Below are 13,172 nucleotides of genomic sequence, written 5' to 3' on the forward strand. Positions count from 1 at the left end.
AGTCGGTGCACTGACAGTAGGCGGCGCTGCGGCATTTGACCAAAGACCGCGAGGAAGAAACCGTCTCGCTAATCTAGAGGTAAAATGGCGTCGGGTGCCATTTCAACGGATTCAAAGAAAATATCCGAATTAAGGGTTGTCGATCTTAAATCGGAGCTCAAAAGAAGGGGCTTGGACACGTTTGGCGTAAAAAGTGTTTTGCTTTCAAGGCTTAAGCAAGTAAGTGAACGAATCCGTTGTTGTAGCACGACTATTGAATGAGTTCTGTGTGCGATGCAGAGAGGCTAGTGCTAATCCTAGCTAATGTTGTGACGGTCTTTCCAGCCGCTCTACTTTTGTCCAGATCAATAGATTGCCACTCATACGGTTTAACCGTTAGGTTTCGGTTCTTGTATTCCCCATATGTAAACGTATACGCAGTCTTGTTTGGTAAATTCACAGGTAAATAGTAAATATGTTCGGTTCAATCTTCAACGGCTATCGCATTGAATTGATGTAACCCTAAAAATGGAAATTGAAAACTCGCCATAAATTGGTGCCAAACGGAAAATCAACGTTTGAGGAAAAATACTAATCGTACTTAAAAAAAAAAATCTGCATTTTTTTTATTTGAAATAAAAGGGGAATGAACGAGTGTTGCAAATTACACGTGATTAGCCTCAGCTACTGAAATTCAGCCTCGCATGTCCTGGATCCAAATCCCGGCCTGAATCTTTTTGGATGGAGTTTGCATGCCCTCTCCCTGCATTTGTGGAGTCACTCTTTCTCCTAGAGTCAAAAATAAATATATGGATTCTTAATAGTTTAACTGGTTTCTCTAAATTGCCATCCAGTATCTTTTTTTTTTCCAGTTTGTCTTTGTTGTTTAGTGAAGGACCAGTAACACATCCAGTGTTTACTCTGCCTTTTGCACAAACAATGGTATAGATGAGGGGTGGAGGGATTTGTGGTTAATTTCTCATATTTGTGTTCAACTTTATGGGTGTAATATATTTGAAATATACCAAGATTTTGGGTTGTATTTTTAATAATCTCACATGTGTAAGTAGTTAGTTGATGGTTGGATTTTTTTTTTAATCCGTAAAAACATCTTTTTAAGGCTATTGAAGATGAAGGCGGTGACCCAGAATACATTCCAACTCCTCAGTCGACCGATTCATCCTCGAGGTTAAGTGGGAAATCTAGAGGTAATGCTGGTCAGCTCATTATTTTATTGTTTCAAGTGAACGTGAATGGTGCTTATTTAGTTTCATATACTGACTCCGTAGTACATGAATGTACTTAATCTTTCAGGGAAGAAATCGGATTCTGATTTGGAAAATACCGTGGAAGAAGACGTGTCTTCCAAGGTGAGTGTAGCATGCATTAATCATAATGTTGATATAATAACTGTTGTAAAAGGCAATGATGCTGTTTTCAAACAAAATATAAAAGTTGGAAAATATATATATATATTTTTAAAAACTGTTATGTAGCTTTGTGGAATCAACAATAGACTGCAGAGAAAAACAAGATTTTATCCACAATTGGAATATTTTTTAAGTACAGTTTAAAAGTATTCGGGGATATAAATTTAAGGCTACCTCTCAGTATCTGAAGTACTTTGAAAATATTGTTCTTCAAAAATCTAAAGAAGCATTAAGTTCCTACGTGGGAGAAACCCTCACGTCAAAAACGTGAATATGAAGGAGTTAATGGAAGAACTGAACAGGAGTCAGGAGTTGGAGCAGACAGTCACTCTGGAGTAATGTCAAATGTCCAGTCTCTGTTTTCTTCAGATAAACTAGAGCAGAGAAGACGCATTCAGAAACAGTGTTGCACGGTAGTAGGGAAAGGATTCCCGCTCATCCCAGTGCAGCACCAGAACTGATGGAGACTTGCATCCTCAGTTTCAGCTTGCGGTCACATAATGGTGCCACCAGCTGACTCTGTTGCTTGGCAACGTAACTTGGGCACCCCTTTGTTTAAAAAGGGAAGTAATATCTGATACAACCTGTGTGGTACCTGCGTTTCACCACTCCTAATTAACACATGTAAAATGACGAGTTGAAGTTGGATTACAGGACATTATCAGCTCCATTTATTTATATGTTTTTAGTTGTTGTGGTTTTTTGTTTTTGTTCCCTTGACAATTTTTTTTAGACCTGGACAAGAACACCGTGACCCACCAGCTGAGAAAGATTAGAATAGATTAGAGATGATTGCAATTTAATCATCAGCTTTTAAAGTTCATACAAAATGTCCCCAAGGCGGACAGGAAAGGATGCATCGGTGGCACTAAACATTTTGTAGCAGCCGGGTCCTTTGGACCAGAACTGCTAAATTATAAAACGAAAGGTCAAAATGAACAGCACGCATACTTTGCACAAACATTTTGTTTGACGTGGCTGTGGTGTACTGTGCTGTATTCCTGCCTCTGTGTAGGCAGCAGAGAAAACTCCCTGACTCCCCAAATTGAGCTTGATTAGCTCCCCTTCATTCCTGTAATCACTCCGCTGGCTGAGAGGGAAAAAATGCAGCGTGTAAATACAGCAGCCCATTTGTAATCTAGACTGTCCCAGCTGACATGATGCCAAATAAACTATAGAGTTAATGTGTGCTGAAAATTAATGGTATTTCTTCAGAATCTTTTTTTTTTTTCAGATGACGATAACAAATGGCAAGCTTTTTTCAGATTTTTTTTCTTAATGGTGATGTAAAAGAAATACCACAATAGAATAGTGATGAGTCTTACACTGACTATTCTTGTTTTTTTTTCTAGGAAGTTGAAGAGTATGAATCAGAAAAGGGTATGTATGCTGCCAGTTAACGTTTCATGTTAATTTCTTTTCTCTCTTTTTTTAAACTGCAAACTCCTGTGATGATAAAACCTCTTGCTAAGTTTCATCAGATGGTGTTAAATGCGTTTTCCAGTGCTGCGCTATCCACAGTAATCATGGACTACTTTAGATAACTTTGAAGAACCAATTGTCTGGTTTCCTTACCTTTTTGGAGATGCAGTGTATCCTCGGGTCTGGGTTGCCTTAATCTTTATGCATCCAGTTGATTATTTGCTGCTGCGATAAGAAGCTCAGTTGTCTCCGGAGTCCAACTTTTTATGAAGATCGACGCTTCGTAAGCAAGCCATTTCAAGATCGCAACGCTCCTAGCAGTGACTGACGTGATTGGATAGACCTGTGATAAATGTACTGGTAAAACATGTGAATGAATCTGCGTTTTGTCCACTGGAGTCAGGCACCATTTTACAGGTTTGATCAAGGGGGAACTGGAATTGAATGAATGAGCTTGGATCAGCTAAAGTCAAGGACTGCTGCATTCATTGAAGCCCCTTATAATGACGCCACGGCCTTGTGTCTAAAGGCAGCACCGCATGGAGGACGTTTTCTATCAGCGGACAGACGTCCCACTTTGCTGCGTACAGGAAGAGACCCTGGACCACATTCATTTTTAACTGAGACTGGAATGGATGGACTGCTCCACTCAAAGGACACGCCTTTTCTGGACTGGTGACTGGACACCTTTGCTGCAAGCTTTGCTTGGTGATAAAGCATTTCTGTTGATGGGACACTTTTCTTCACAACTGAAGAAGTATTGGATGAGCACTTAAACCCTCCATGAGCTTTTACAGTCTGAACTCTGATGCATATTGGAGGAAAAAAAAAAAAAGAAAAAAAGATGTCCTAACTCCATATATGGACTTGGTATAATTGTTTTCACCTGGCGAACAGCAACACCTCCACTGCGAAAGATGACTGCAGTCGAAGTTGTGCCAAGAAACGAGCCTCAACTCATCCCATGTTTTCAGTGAAGATTGTGTGTGTTGTCTTCCTGTGGTATCTGCGCCCTCGATGACCTTTAACACTGAATGTGCTTTATATTCTACTTTTGTAGGTCAAGTAACATGCGACATGTCAATGTTAAGATGTCTGTTTGCCATGTTTATCCTTGTTAAATCCCTCAGATGTAACTGATACCGATGATGGTAGTCGCGAAAATTCAAAGCCTCCACCGTGTGAGGACAGCCTCGCTCACTCTGAGCCTGAGCCAGAGTCTGAAACCGTGGCGGCTGACGCTGACTCAGAGCCCGACCCAGAGGTAGATGCAGATGCAGAGGTGGACGAGGATGCAGATGCAGACGCAGACCCAGAACCGGAAGCAGAGGCCGAGACAGAAGAGGCTGAGAGGGACGCTGAAACCTTGAGCTCCTCTAGGGAAGCGGAGGACGATCACCTGTCCGTCTCAATCCAAAACGAAGACGCCATCACCCTGGATGTTGATGGCGACGACCTCCTGGAAACAGGTAAACATGTGAAACTTCCAGATCCAGAGGCAGAGAAGGGCACTGAGACTTGTGCCGAGACGGGCCAAGATGATGACATGAAGGATGAAGACATGGAGGAAGATGGTACGAAAGAAGACGAGCCCACGAATAAAGACGCAGTGATGAAGGCTGAAACCGAAGACAAAGAAAAGGATTCTGGGAAGAAAGGCCCGTCTGCCACTGGGGCCTCAGGTCAAGCAAAGAGGTTTGTCTTTCTATGTCAGTTCTTTGATTCTACTACCAAGTCCACCTCACTAAGAGCGCAGCATTGTGGGTAGCCTCAAGATGATTTTCATTTTTTGCCATAAGGGAAGTATTCACTGATGTACCTTACCCTGCAGTTTGCTGCTTTGCTTTATTTCTCTGAAGTTGGTTAACGTATGTCAAATTAACCCGGAGACAAGAAAACAACTCTTACTTTGTTACTTTGACCTTTCGAGAAGTTTTTAAAACCTTTTGCAGTTTTTACACAAGGCAGTGTAAAAACGGCATTAGCCTCCATGATGATTTAAAAAACTTTTTTTTTTTTTGGTCCAATGATTCGCTGACGTTGACCAGACCTCTGAAGATTTCATTGGCCCAGGGATTAAAAATTGGCTAACCACCTGACCCGTCACGCCACTGGACAAACCATGAAGCTTTTCAGACAATGGCTCAGATCCACGTCTTGCCTAAAGGATATAATTTTTTTTTGTTTTTTCTTTTTCCTTCCTCAACCGTTGAAAAGATGCCGTTTAATCCACTAGATGGATGCTTTTTGTATTTTCCCCCTTGTCATGACTGTATTTGCCTTCACTCATTTCCTGTTTGGTTTTGTAACATTCATTTTTCTAGCTCCTCAAGAGACAGAGATGGAAAAGCAGCAAAGGATGAAAAGGGTACGGCGCTTAAATATTCAATATCCAACTTTTTGGCATTAGTCTTCGCAATTAATACTAAAAATGTGTTTTAAAAATCTCTACAGGCATCAGCAGCTCGTCTCGCAACGTGTGGGTGAGCGGCCTTTCTTCAAACACCAAAGCAGCTGATTTAAAGAACCTGTTTGGCAAATATGGGAAGGTAAGATGAGGCTGCAACTAACAATTATTTTAGTAGTCGATTATTTGATTTATTCTGATGATTTAAAAAAAAAATGGGCACATTCTACACATTTTACATTTAACCACTTAGACCTTTTTATACAATGTTAGAAAAATATTAAAAGATGCAAATAAATGAATATTTTTGTTACTTTTTTGAATAAGAAACATTTTATTGCCTAAAATGCAACACCACAGCCTTCCTTTAGCGAATTTGAACCAGGTGAAGCTAAAACTTGAAACTTTTAACTAAAACTTATTTAAAGACAAAGGTTTCTTTATTTTAAATGCAAAATGTGCATTTACTCTGTACAGTTTTTGCTTAATTACTGCCCTGGATGTTGTTTTTTTCCCCCCTGACAAATGGCCTTTTTTGAGTAGTCATACTCCAGTTAGCTATTAATCGATTACCAAATTAGACGATTATTTCAATAACAGATTAATCACTTCAGTCCTAGGTGATGGTATTCTGCGACTGTTTGAGATGCCAGGAGACTTTAAGCAACCCGCTTTAAGAAAGAAATTTCTTAAAGAAATGCAGGCATGTTCTCTAAAGGTTCCTAAAAATGTTCTCTACAGGTTCTGAGTGCTAAGGTGGTTACAAACGCTCGCAGTCCTGGTTCAAAATGTTACGGCTTGGTGACGATGTCTTCCGGTACCGAAGTGACGCGCTGCATCTCCCACCTCGACTGCACAGAGCTCCACGGACAGCAGATTTATGTTGAAAGGGTAGGCGAGGCAGGAAACATTAAAATTCCTCAAATGCTTCCTTGTTAAATCTTATCCATACTTTCAACTTTTTTCTTTCATCTTTAAAAGGCTAAAAATGATCCGTTCAAAAAGGAGCCCTCGAAGAAAGAAGTGGAGGACAAAGCAGGATCCAGCAAATCCAACAAGAACACTTTCACTGGAACGAAACTGGCGAACAAGTGAGCGAACAGTTTGAGTTTATCTTTTTAAAAGATTTTTACTGCTGCTTTAACATTTAGTTGATCCTTTTTTTTTACAATTTTGATGACCATTTAGAGCAGAGCTAACTCACAAAAAAGAAGAAAAGAAATCCGATAAGCTGTCGGACAAGGATGCGTCCAAGAAACAGGATTCAAAAAGTGGCTCATCGAGCTCCGATCAAGAGTCTTCAAAGAGAGACGACCGAAAGCGTGGCGGTGAGTTTTCAGCAGAGAGGGTTTTAGTTTATCAGCAATTCTCTGCTTTGGCTAATTGCTCGTTTTCTTTCAGAAACCAAGAGCCCTGCGAAGTCGACAGATGAAGATGATCCTAAAGGAGACGGGGACTTTGAAAAAAGACCTTTTAGAACTGGAAGATATTTTAACAAAGTAAGGTTTGATTTGAGTTTTTAATGTGTTGTATTATCTTTATAAAGAGGAAATTAAGTGAAAATGTTTTTTGCTGTTTTTTTTTTTTTTTTTTTTTTTTTAGCCATTTATGAACCCCAACTTTGACAGGCGTCCCAAGTGGCTGATCCCCCCTGAAGAGGTTAAACCTTACTCTTCATAAACACTAAAAATGACATTTAACAAGCTTCCCCCCCCACCCCCCAAAGATTGAATCTTCACATTTAAATAATTCTCTCCTCAGGTACAATTGCTGAGGGAGAAGCGTCAATCCTTTCACAACAAAGGGGGAGAAATGGTCATTCTGCCGTTTGACAAGTTCAAGGAGCAGAAAGAGCAGCGGATGCGTGAGCAAATGGAGCGCTTCCACAGAGCCGCAGAGCTGCGCAGGTATCTTCAAGCATCGAACGACTCGCATTTATAACAAATGGCTTTAATTTAAAAATAAAAAGCCGAACACTGAGATTAAAACGTACTTTTCCTACTGTGCAGGCGGCGTGAAATTGCAGAGCAAGAACGGCGGGAACGTGAGCGAGTCCGTCTGATGCGCGAGCGAGAAGAACGGGAGATTCTGCTCCGGGAGCGCCAGAGACTGGAAATGGAGAGACAGAAACTGGAACGGGAGCGACTGGAGAGAGAGAGGCTGGAGAGGGAGAGGATTCGCATCGAGCAGGTAAAAGGAGCACGAACCATTTCGCCAAGTTTGGGCTTCAGGGCTCAAACTACCTTCAATCTGTTTAACAATAGATTGAAGGGACAACGGGGTTTCACACTCTGAGTGGTTGAGATTTGGACACACCGTTTCACTTTGGCTCTTTTTCTTTTCAGCATATTTGCTGCTGTTGAACTGCATGGAGTGCTTCATATCTTCCCCTGTAGTTCACTCAAAAACCTCAAACACTGGACACATTAGAAATGAGCAGATATTCATGCAGGGGATTCAAGATTTTAAAACTTTAGGTCCAATAACTTTCTGGGTTCCTCTTAAAGAAAAACTTTTCTAAACACTGAGAAACCTTTGAACAAACCATAAAAATTATCCTTCCCTTCCTAGATGGAAGAATTTGCACTGTTTTAAGCACAAAAGATACAAATGTAGAGGAAGCTCACTTTGCTAAATACATGACTAACACAAGAGGATGAACGTAAATAATCCTTTAATACAATTTTTTCTGTCTGTGCTGAAGAACAAACTATCAGGATCGATCAGGAAGTGGCATTTTTGAACTTGCATTAGTTTGCTACAGAAGACTGTGTTCATGTTTGAGTTAAATCCAATTTAATTACTTTTTATTTTAAAGGAGCGGCGCAAAGAAGCTGAGCGCATGGCGCGTGAACGAGAGGAGCTTCGGCGGCAGCAGGAGCAGCTCCGCTTTGAGCAAGAGAAGAGAAATAATCTGAAGAGGGGACGTGAGGTGGAACACGGGTATTTATCATTATGTTCACCCTCGTTTTTAATTTGTTTGGAGTTTTAAATTGAGTTCTATGCATAAGATTAGGAAAAAAACCAAGTCAGATCTCTGATTGGATGAAAGGCGAGATGTTGCAAATCAAAGTTACATTACAACTGAGCAGAATTGTCAAAATTGCCGTTCATGAGATTTTATTTAATATTTTGTATATTTTGCTACCAACACCTTTCCAGATCATTCATAATTTCTTCATGGATTTAACTCTAATCATTCCTTGAGTTAACATACCTGATCTGTGCTTCCTGTTTCAGCCGGCGGGAAGATCCCTACTGGAATGGCAACAAAAAAATGCATCCCGAGTCAGAGGTCCGTCTGAACCAGGGATCCAATTACAACCGGCAGCAGAACCGCTTCCCCAACACAAATCCTCGGGAGAGGGGCCGTTTTCCAGACGCTGGCCAGCAGCCCAACACGTTTGACAGGTATGTGTCAGACATGTTGTATATGTTCTCCAGCAGTTTTTGGAGTGAAGCTGTGACTTTGTTCTCAGGCCCATGAGGTCATGAGTCTGAGGAATTGTTTCCATAATGAGCAAATCTGTGCATGTCTTGCTGGAAGTTCATATTCCTTCAAACTAAATCTCCAGTCAACATGCGAAAGTAGCTGTATGTGGACTAAATGACCTGAAACACTAAATTTACTATTTTTGAATGGTTAAACTAAAGTCTTTTCTGGATAAGAAGTGTATATCAGACTGATCATGTTCTTGTATCTATTCCTGATGATCATTCCTTATCAGCTCTCTAAAAAGATGTCAGTAAAAGTTTCTGCTAAGTGTAATGCTTAAAGCTCAATAGAAGCACTCAGTTATTTGACTTATTACAGTTAATAGAATTAGTTTGGACCCTAAAAATCAAAACTCTTGATAAGTTACATTTGATGGCACTGCACCGTTACCGAGCAACCCCAGGAGCTCCAGCAGGTTTGGTCTCACTGCTGGTTTTACTGCTGTACAATGGCTGCTGGAAAAGGCAAGTGTTTTCTTGTTGACATAACATCCAGGAATCACTTGCTACATTCTTGTTGCTTGTGCAGGAGGCTCCACTTGTGCTTTTCAAAGATTTGTTTGCAGCCATTTTTATGTCAGAGTTCAAACGCTGAGATGGGGGTGTGGCAAGCAGAAGCTTATTTGAATTTAAAGTGCAATGAAGCCCCAAATTGGCAAATTGAGCAAACTAGAATCTCATTATCCAAGAATTATTCTGTTCAAAAGACGCAACAAACATGTTTTGTGAAGCCCATCGCCGTGTTTTAACCAGTTCAAGGAAACATATTACATCACTTTTAATGTTGCTCTCCAACCGAAGTGTAAATTGTCGCCTCTCCCTGCTTCGTCTTTTGCTTGTTAGATTCTGATGAATCCAATATTGCTGTTTCTTTTCCAAGACGTAACAGATTCGAGGGCGAACCAGAGGCAAAGAAGAGTCGGCCGGCTCCTCACAGAGAGGGCTCCGGCTTCGATAGATACCCCAAGAACTACGACGCCGTCCACAGACCCGAGCCGCCTCCACGCGGCGACACGGACCGGAGGGACAGGGACGAGCGGCGCCCGCCGCCCATGGGAGCACGACCTCCGATCCCTGCCATGTCACACAACCGCCCGCCAAGGGACGGCGGCGCAGGATGGAAGAATGATGGAGGAGTGAATTCCAGCAAGGGGGATATGAGGTAAGAAGCTGTTAATGAATCTGCAGTTCATTCAGCAGCTTTTGGAAGCTGCACGTCATAAAACCTGTGCTTCATGCAGAGGGCCGATGCGCATGCGTGACGATCGTCCTGGCAGAGACGCTGGGAGAAGCGGCTTTAATAACAGAGGCCAGCCCATGGGGATGAATGAGCAGGTGAGTTTCTAAAGACAATTCAGTTCTTTTTTTATTATTAAAACACTAAGTGGTTAATGAACTGAGCCTGTATATGTATAATAAAACCTAAAAAATAGAAATGATTCATGCTGATGCAGATTGAAAATCTGAAAACTGTGAATTTAATTTAAAGTTAGTTGGACTAAATATGAGCTTATCCTATTCAGTGTGAACACATAATTTAAAATTTGTACGTCTGTGGAAGTGGCAGCAGACAGTTACAGATTTTGAATCTTTAAATTTTCATTCAGCCAAGAAGTTTGTGAAAGATTAACCGCTTGTTAGATTCCTCTTTGTAATTGCTTAGCAGCTCTGTCATTTTTCCACTGGTATTTTTATGAGCTGGAGGTTGGAGGAGCTGCTTGCCATCACCCTAATCTATAGCTCCTTCATCTGATTCGCTATCAGATTAAAGCCAGAACTTTGGCTAGGCCACTCAAATACTTTTTCAAAACAAACAAGGTAAAAGAAGCAAAAAGAAAAAGTACTTCCAACCCAAATCTGCAAAAGGTTTAAACAATAAAGAAAATAAAACGCATTTCTTAGACTTTCATTTAAGTAATTGAACTGAAATCTAGTCTACATAGGCCTGTCGCAATCAATTAATCACATGATAAATTGAAACGAGCTCAATTTTTTTTTTGTTGCATGATTTATCATTTTACTCCATTTCTACCAAAAACTGGATGATAAAAAGTCTTCAGTCTGCTGCTTTGGTCTTAATGAGCCCCAGTTTTGTTTAGAGAGACTTCATAATTATTTTTTATTTATGTTTTATTTATTTTCAATATTTTAAATGTCTTCCAGTTCGAGTGTTAAATGTTCATTAGAAATCAAAATGTATTGTTTTTTTAAGAGGGTGAACCTGCATTATGCCACTACCATTATATTTCTTGAAAATGGCCTCAAAACATTAACATCATCCCAATAATCTTTGGGACAATTTATCATCCAGCAATATTAGTTAATGTGACCGATCTTAAGCCCAGTCTTGTTGCGAGTCTAATAAATGCTTTCTGGTTGTGGAAAAATCACGACGTTCCAAATGTGCATTTTTCATTATGTCCTTTTACTCGACAAAATTCTCTATCGTGATTAATTCAGCTGATTTAAAATGAAAAGATTAAACCTGAATTGTGAAAAATCTTTGGACTTTGCTCCTGCTTTCGCACGCTGAGTGACTCCTGACTCGTCTGTGGTTGCAGCCGTTCAGCTCGGGGCGCCAGGTTGTGGTGGAGCGTCACAGCCGGGATCAGGGCCTGAGGAAGGAGTGGCACGGCGGCTCGGGCTCTCAGGTGTTTTCTGACAACCGCAGGATGGGAGACGGCCGCGGCGGCATGATGGCTACCTCCAGGTACACAGATTAGACGAAGCACTGATGATCGAAGTCCTAAAGAGGCGTCTTTGTCACAGTCCTGACTGATGCGTTGTCCGTTTTGCAGCCACTCTTCGTCAGGACTGGGCCGGATCGTACAGATCACCAACAACTCCATTTCCAGCGGCACCGTGGGCGGATTCAAGGCTTTCAAAGGAGCGTCGCGGCCGTTCTAACACCGAGTTCAGACACTTTAAAGCGTTGGATATTTGAAGATTTTCCTGAACACTTTATTTTTAAAGTAACTGTTTTGGGTGGAACATTAGCAGCCTTGAGGTTTATTCCTTTGTTTTAATCTGTATGGATGGAGGCGTTGAACTGAGGCGTTGACCTCAGTTCTGCTGTTGCCACAAAACAACCCTGTGCACACATTTTAATATTTCTGAAGTTGCTGCACAGCCCCAGCGTCTTTGTAACAAGTTTTCCAGTTACAACATAGAACTCCTCTCAAGTGTTTGTATATTTCCATTAGCGTAGCATTACTCCGTTTCCTGTGTAATGTTCCACTTCAGTGTATTATAGAACCCAAACTAACCAATGGATCTGGATGTTTCATTGAAATGGATGACAGTCCTCTTTTCTTTTTTTTATTTATATTTTTTTATTTTGTTTAGAAGTTGTACTTTAATGAAGGTGTCAAATTTTGTAAAGATGAACCCATCTGCTTGAACAAGATAAAGCTGTGTAAAGCTGAGGACTCTGAATCGTGTTCAGGTCTTGCTAAGAAGAAACATCGAGAGGAAATCTGTTTCCGATCGTAATTCAACTGTGGACATTTTACAGATATAATTTGAGTATCAGTTTTCATCTCGGTGGAGTTTGTTTTTTTGTTTTTTTTTACCTTGTCTGTAAACAGAACAGTTCCTCTATTGAAGGTTTGAATCTGGAAAGTTTGGTACAATATAAAATCAGTCTGAAGCTTGAAAAAGCTCTAGACTGCTCACTAATGTGCAGAGGGCACTGCTTTGACTAGGCCACCATGTGGAGGGATTCCTGCTATTTCAATGCTTTTGTCATTTCAATGCTTTATCCTTTCAGTTGCACCAGTCGCCACCTTGGATGTCATGCTTGTAACCTTAACCACACACCGGATGTTATTGGTTATTAAACCTTGATTAGAAAACAAAACTAATAAGTGAAGTGGCTTTTTACCTGTTAATGTGCTGCTCTGTGTGTGATCAGGGTTTAAAGAGAAGAGTAAATGCATCTTTTAGTTCCTGAACTTTATATAATGACATGAAAATAATCTGGTTTTGAAATTATTTACACAAAATAACAAATTGCACACAGTTATTAATAAAATAAAACCAATTATTCAGCTGTCTTTAGATCTTCACAACCTTTTAGTTTAGGTTGAATCTGCTCAGATGGAAACTGCAACTGTCTTGTCTGGTTTTCTGCCACTTGGTGAGTAGAAACTGCACAAAACTAAATGAGAAAGTTGTAAATTAATTGGCAGCACCAATGTTTTCTATCTTATTAAAGCAGCAAGGGTGTCCTTAATTTTGCACAGAAAGCTGTAAGATTTAAACTTTGTGTAATGACAGTTTTTGTACTCTTGAGGTTAGATTTTAATCATCTTAGTTTTGTTGAAACCATAATATATTTGCCATCACTGAATCATGTTTTTTTTAATATGTAGGCAACAAAATCAGCACTAAGAACTTCTTTTCAACTCTGTCACCTGTGACAGAGTTAATTATAGTGG

General features: G+C 40.4%; 1 protein-coding gene across 1 annotated transcript; it reads left to right on the forward strand.

The window, feature by feature from the left end:
- Window positions 1-59: 59 nt before the first annotated feature.
- On the forward strand, window positions 60-12,599 carry sltm (SAFB-like, transcription modulator). Its single transcript, XM_015009870.2, has 20 exons — window positions 60-219; window positions 1,100-1,187; window positions 1,294-1,349; window positions 2,762-2,789; window positions 3,962-4,526; window positions 5,156-5,199; window positions 5,286-5,380; window positions 5,980-6,129; window positions 6,220-6,329; window positions 6,427-6,566; window positions 6,640-6,737; window positions 6,841-6,897; window positions 7,000-7,145; window positions 7,248-7,428; window positions 8,057-8,181; window positions 8,479-8,649; window positions 9,614-9,895; window positions 9,975-10,068; window positions 11,295-11,443; window positions 11,532-12,599. The coding sequence occupies exons 1-20, from the start codon at window positions 85-87 to the stop codon at window positions 11,638-11,640; spliced, it is 2,823 nt and encodes a 940-aa protein (XP_014865356.2). The 5' UTR covers window positions 60-84; the 3' UTR covers window positions 11,641-12,599.
- Window positions 12,600-13,172: the final 573 nt, after the last annotated feature.

This window comes from Poecilia mexicana, unplaced genomic scaffold, assembly GCF_051168715.1.
Source record: "Poecilia mexicana isolate PSO_F unplaced genomic scaffold, ASM5116871v1 scaffold_3, whole genome shotgun sequence".
NCBI lineage: Eukaryota > Metazoa > Chordata > Actinopteri > Cyprinodontiformes > Poeciliidae > Poecilia > Poecilia mexicana.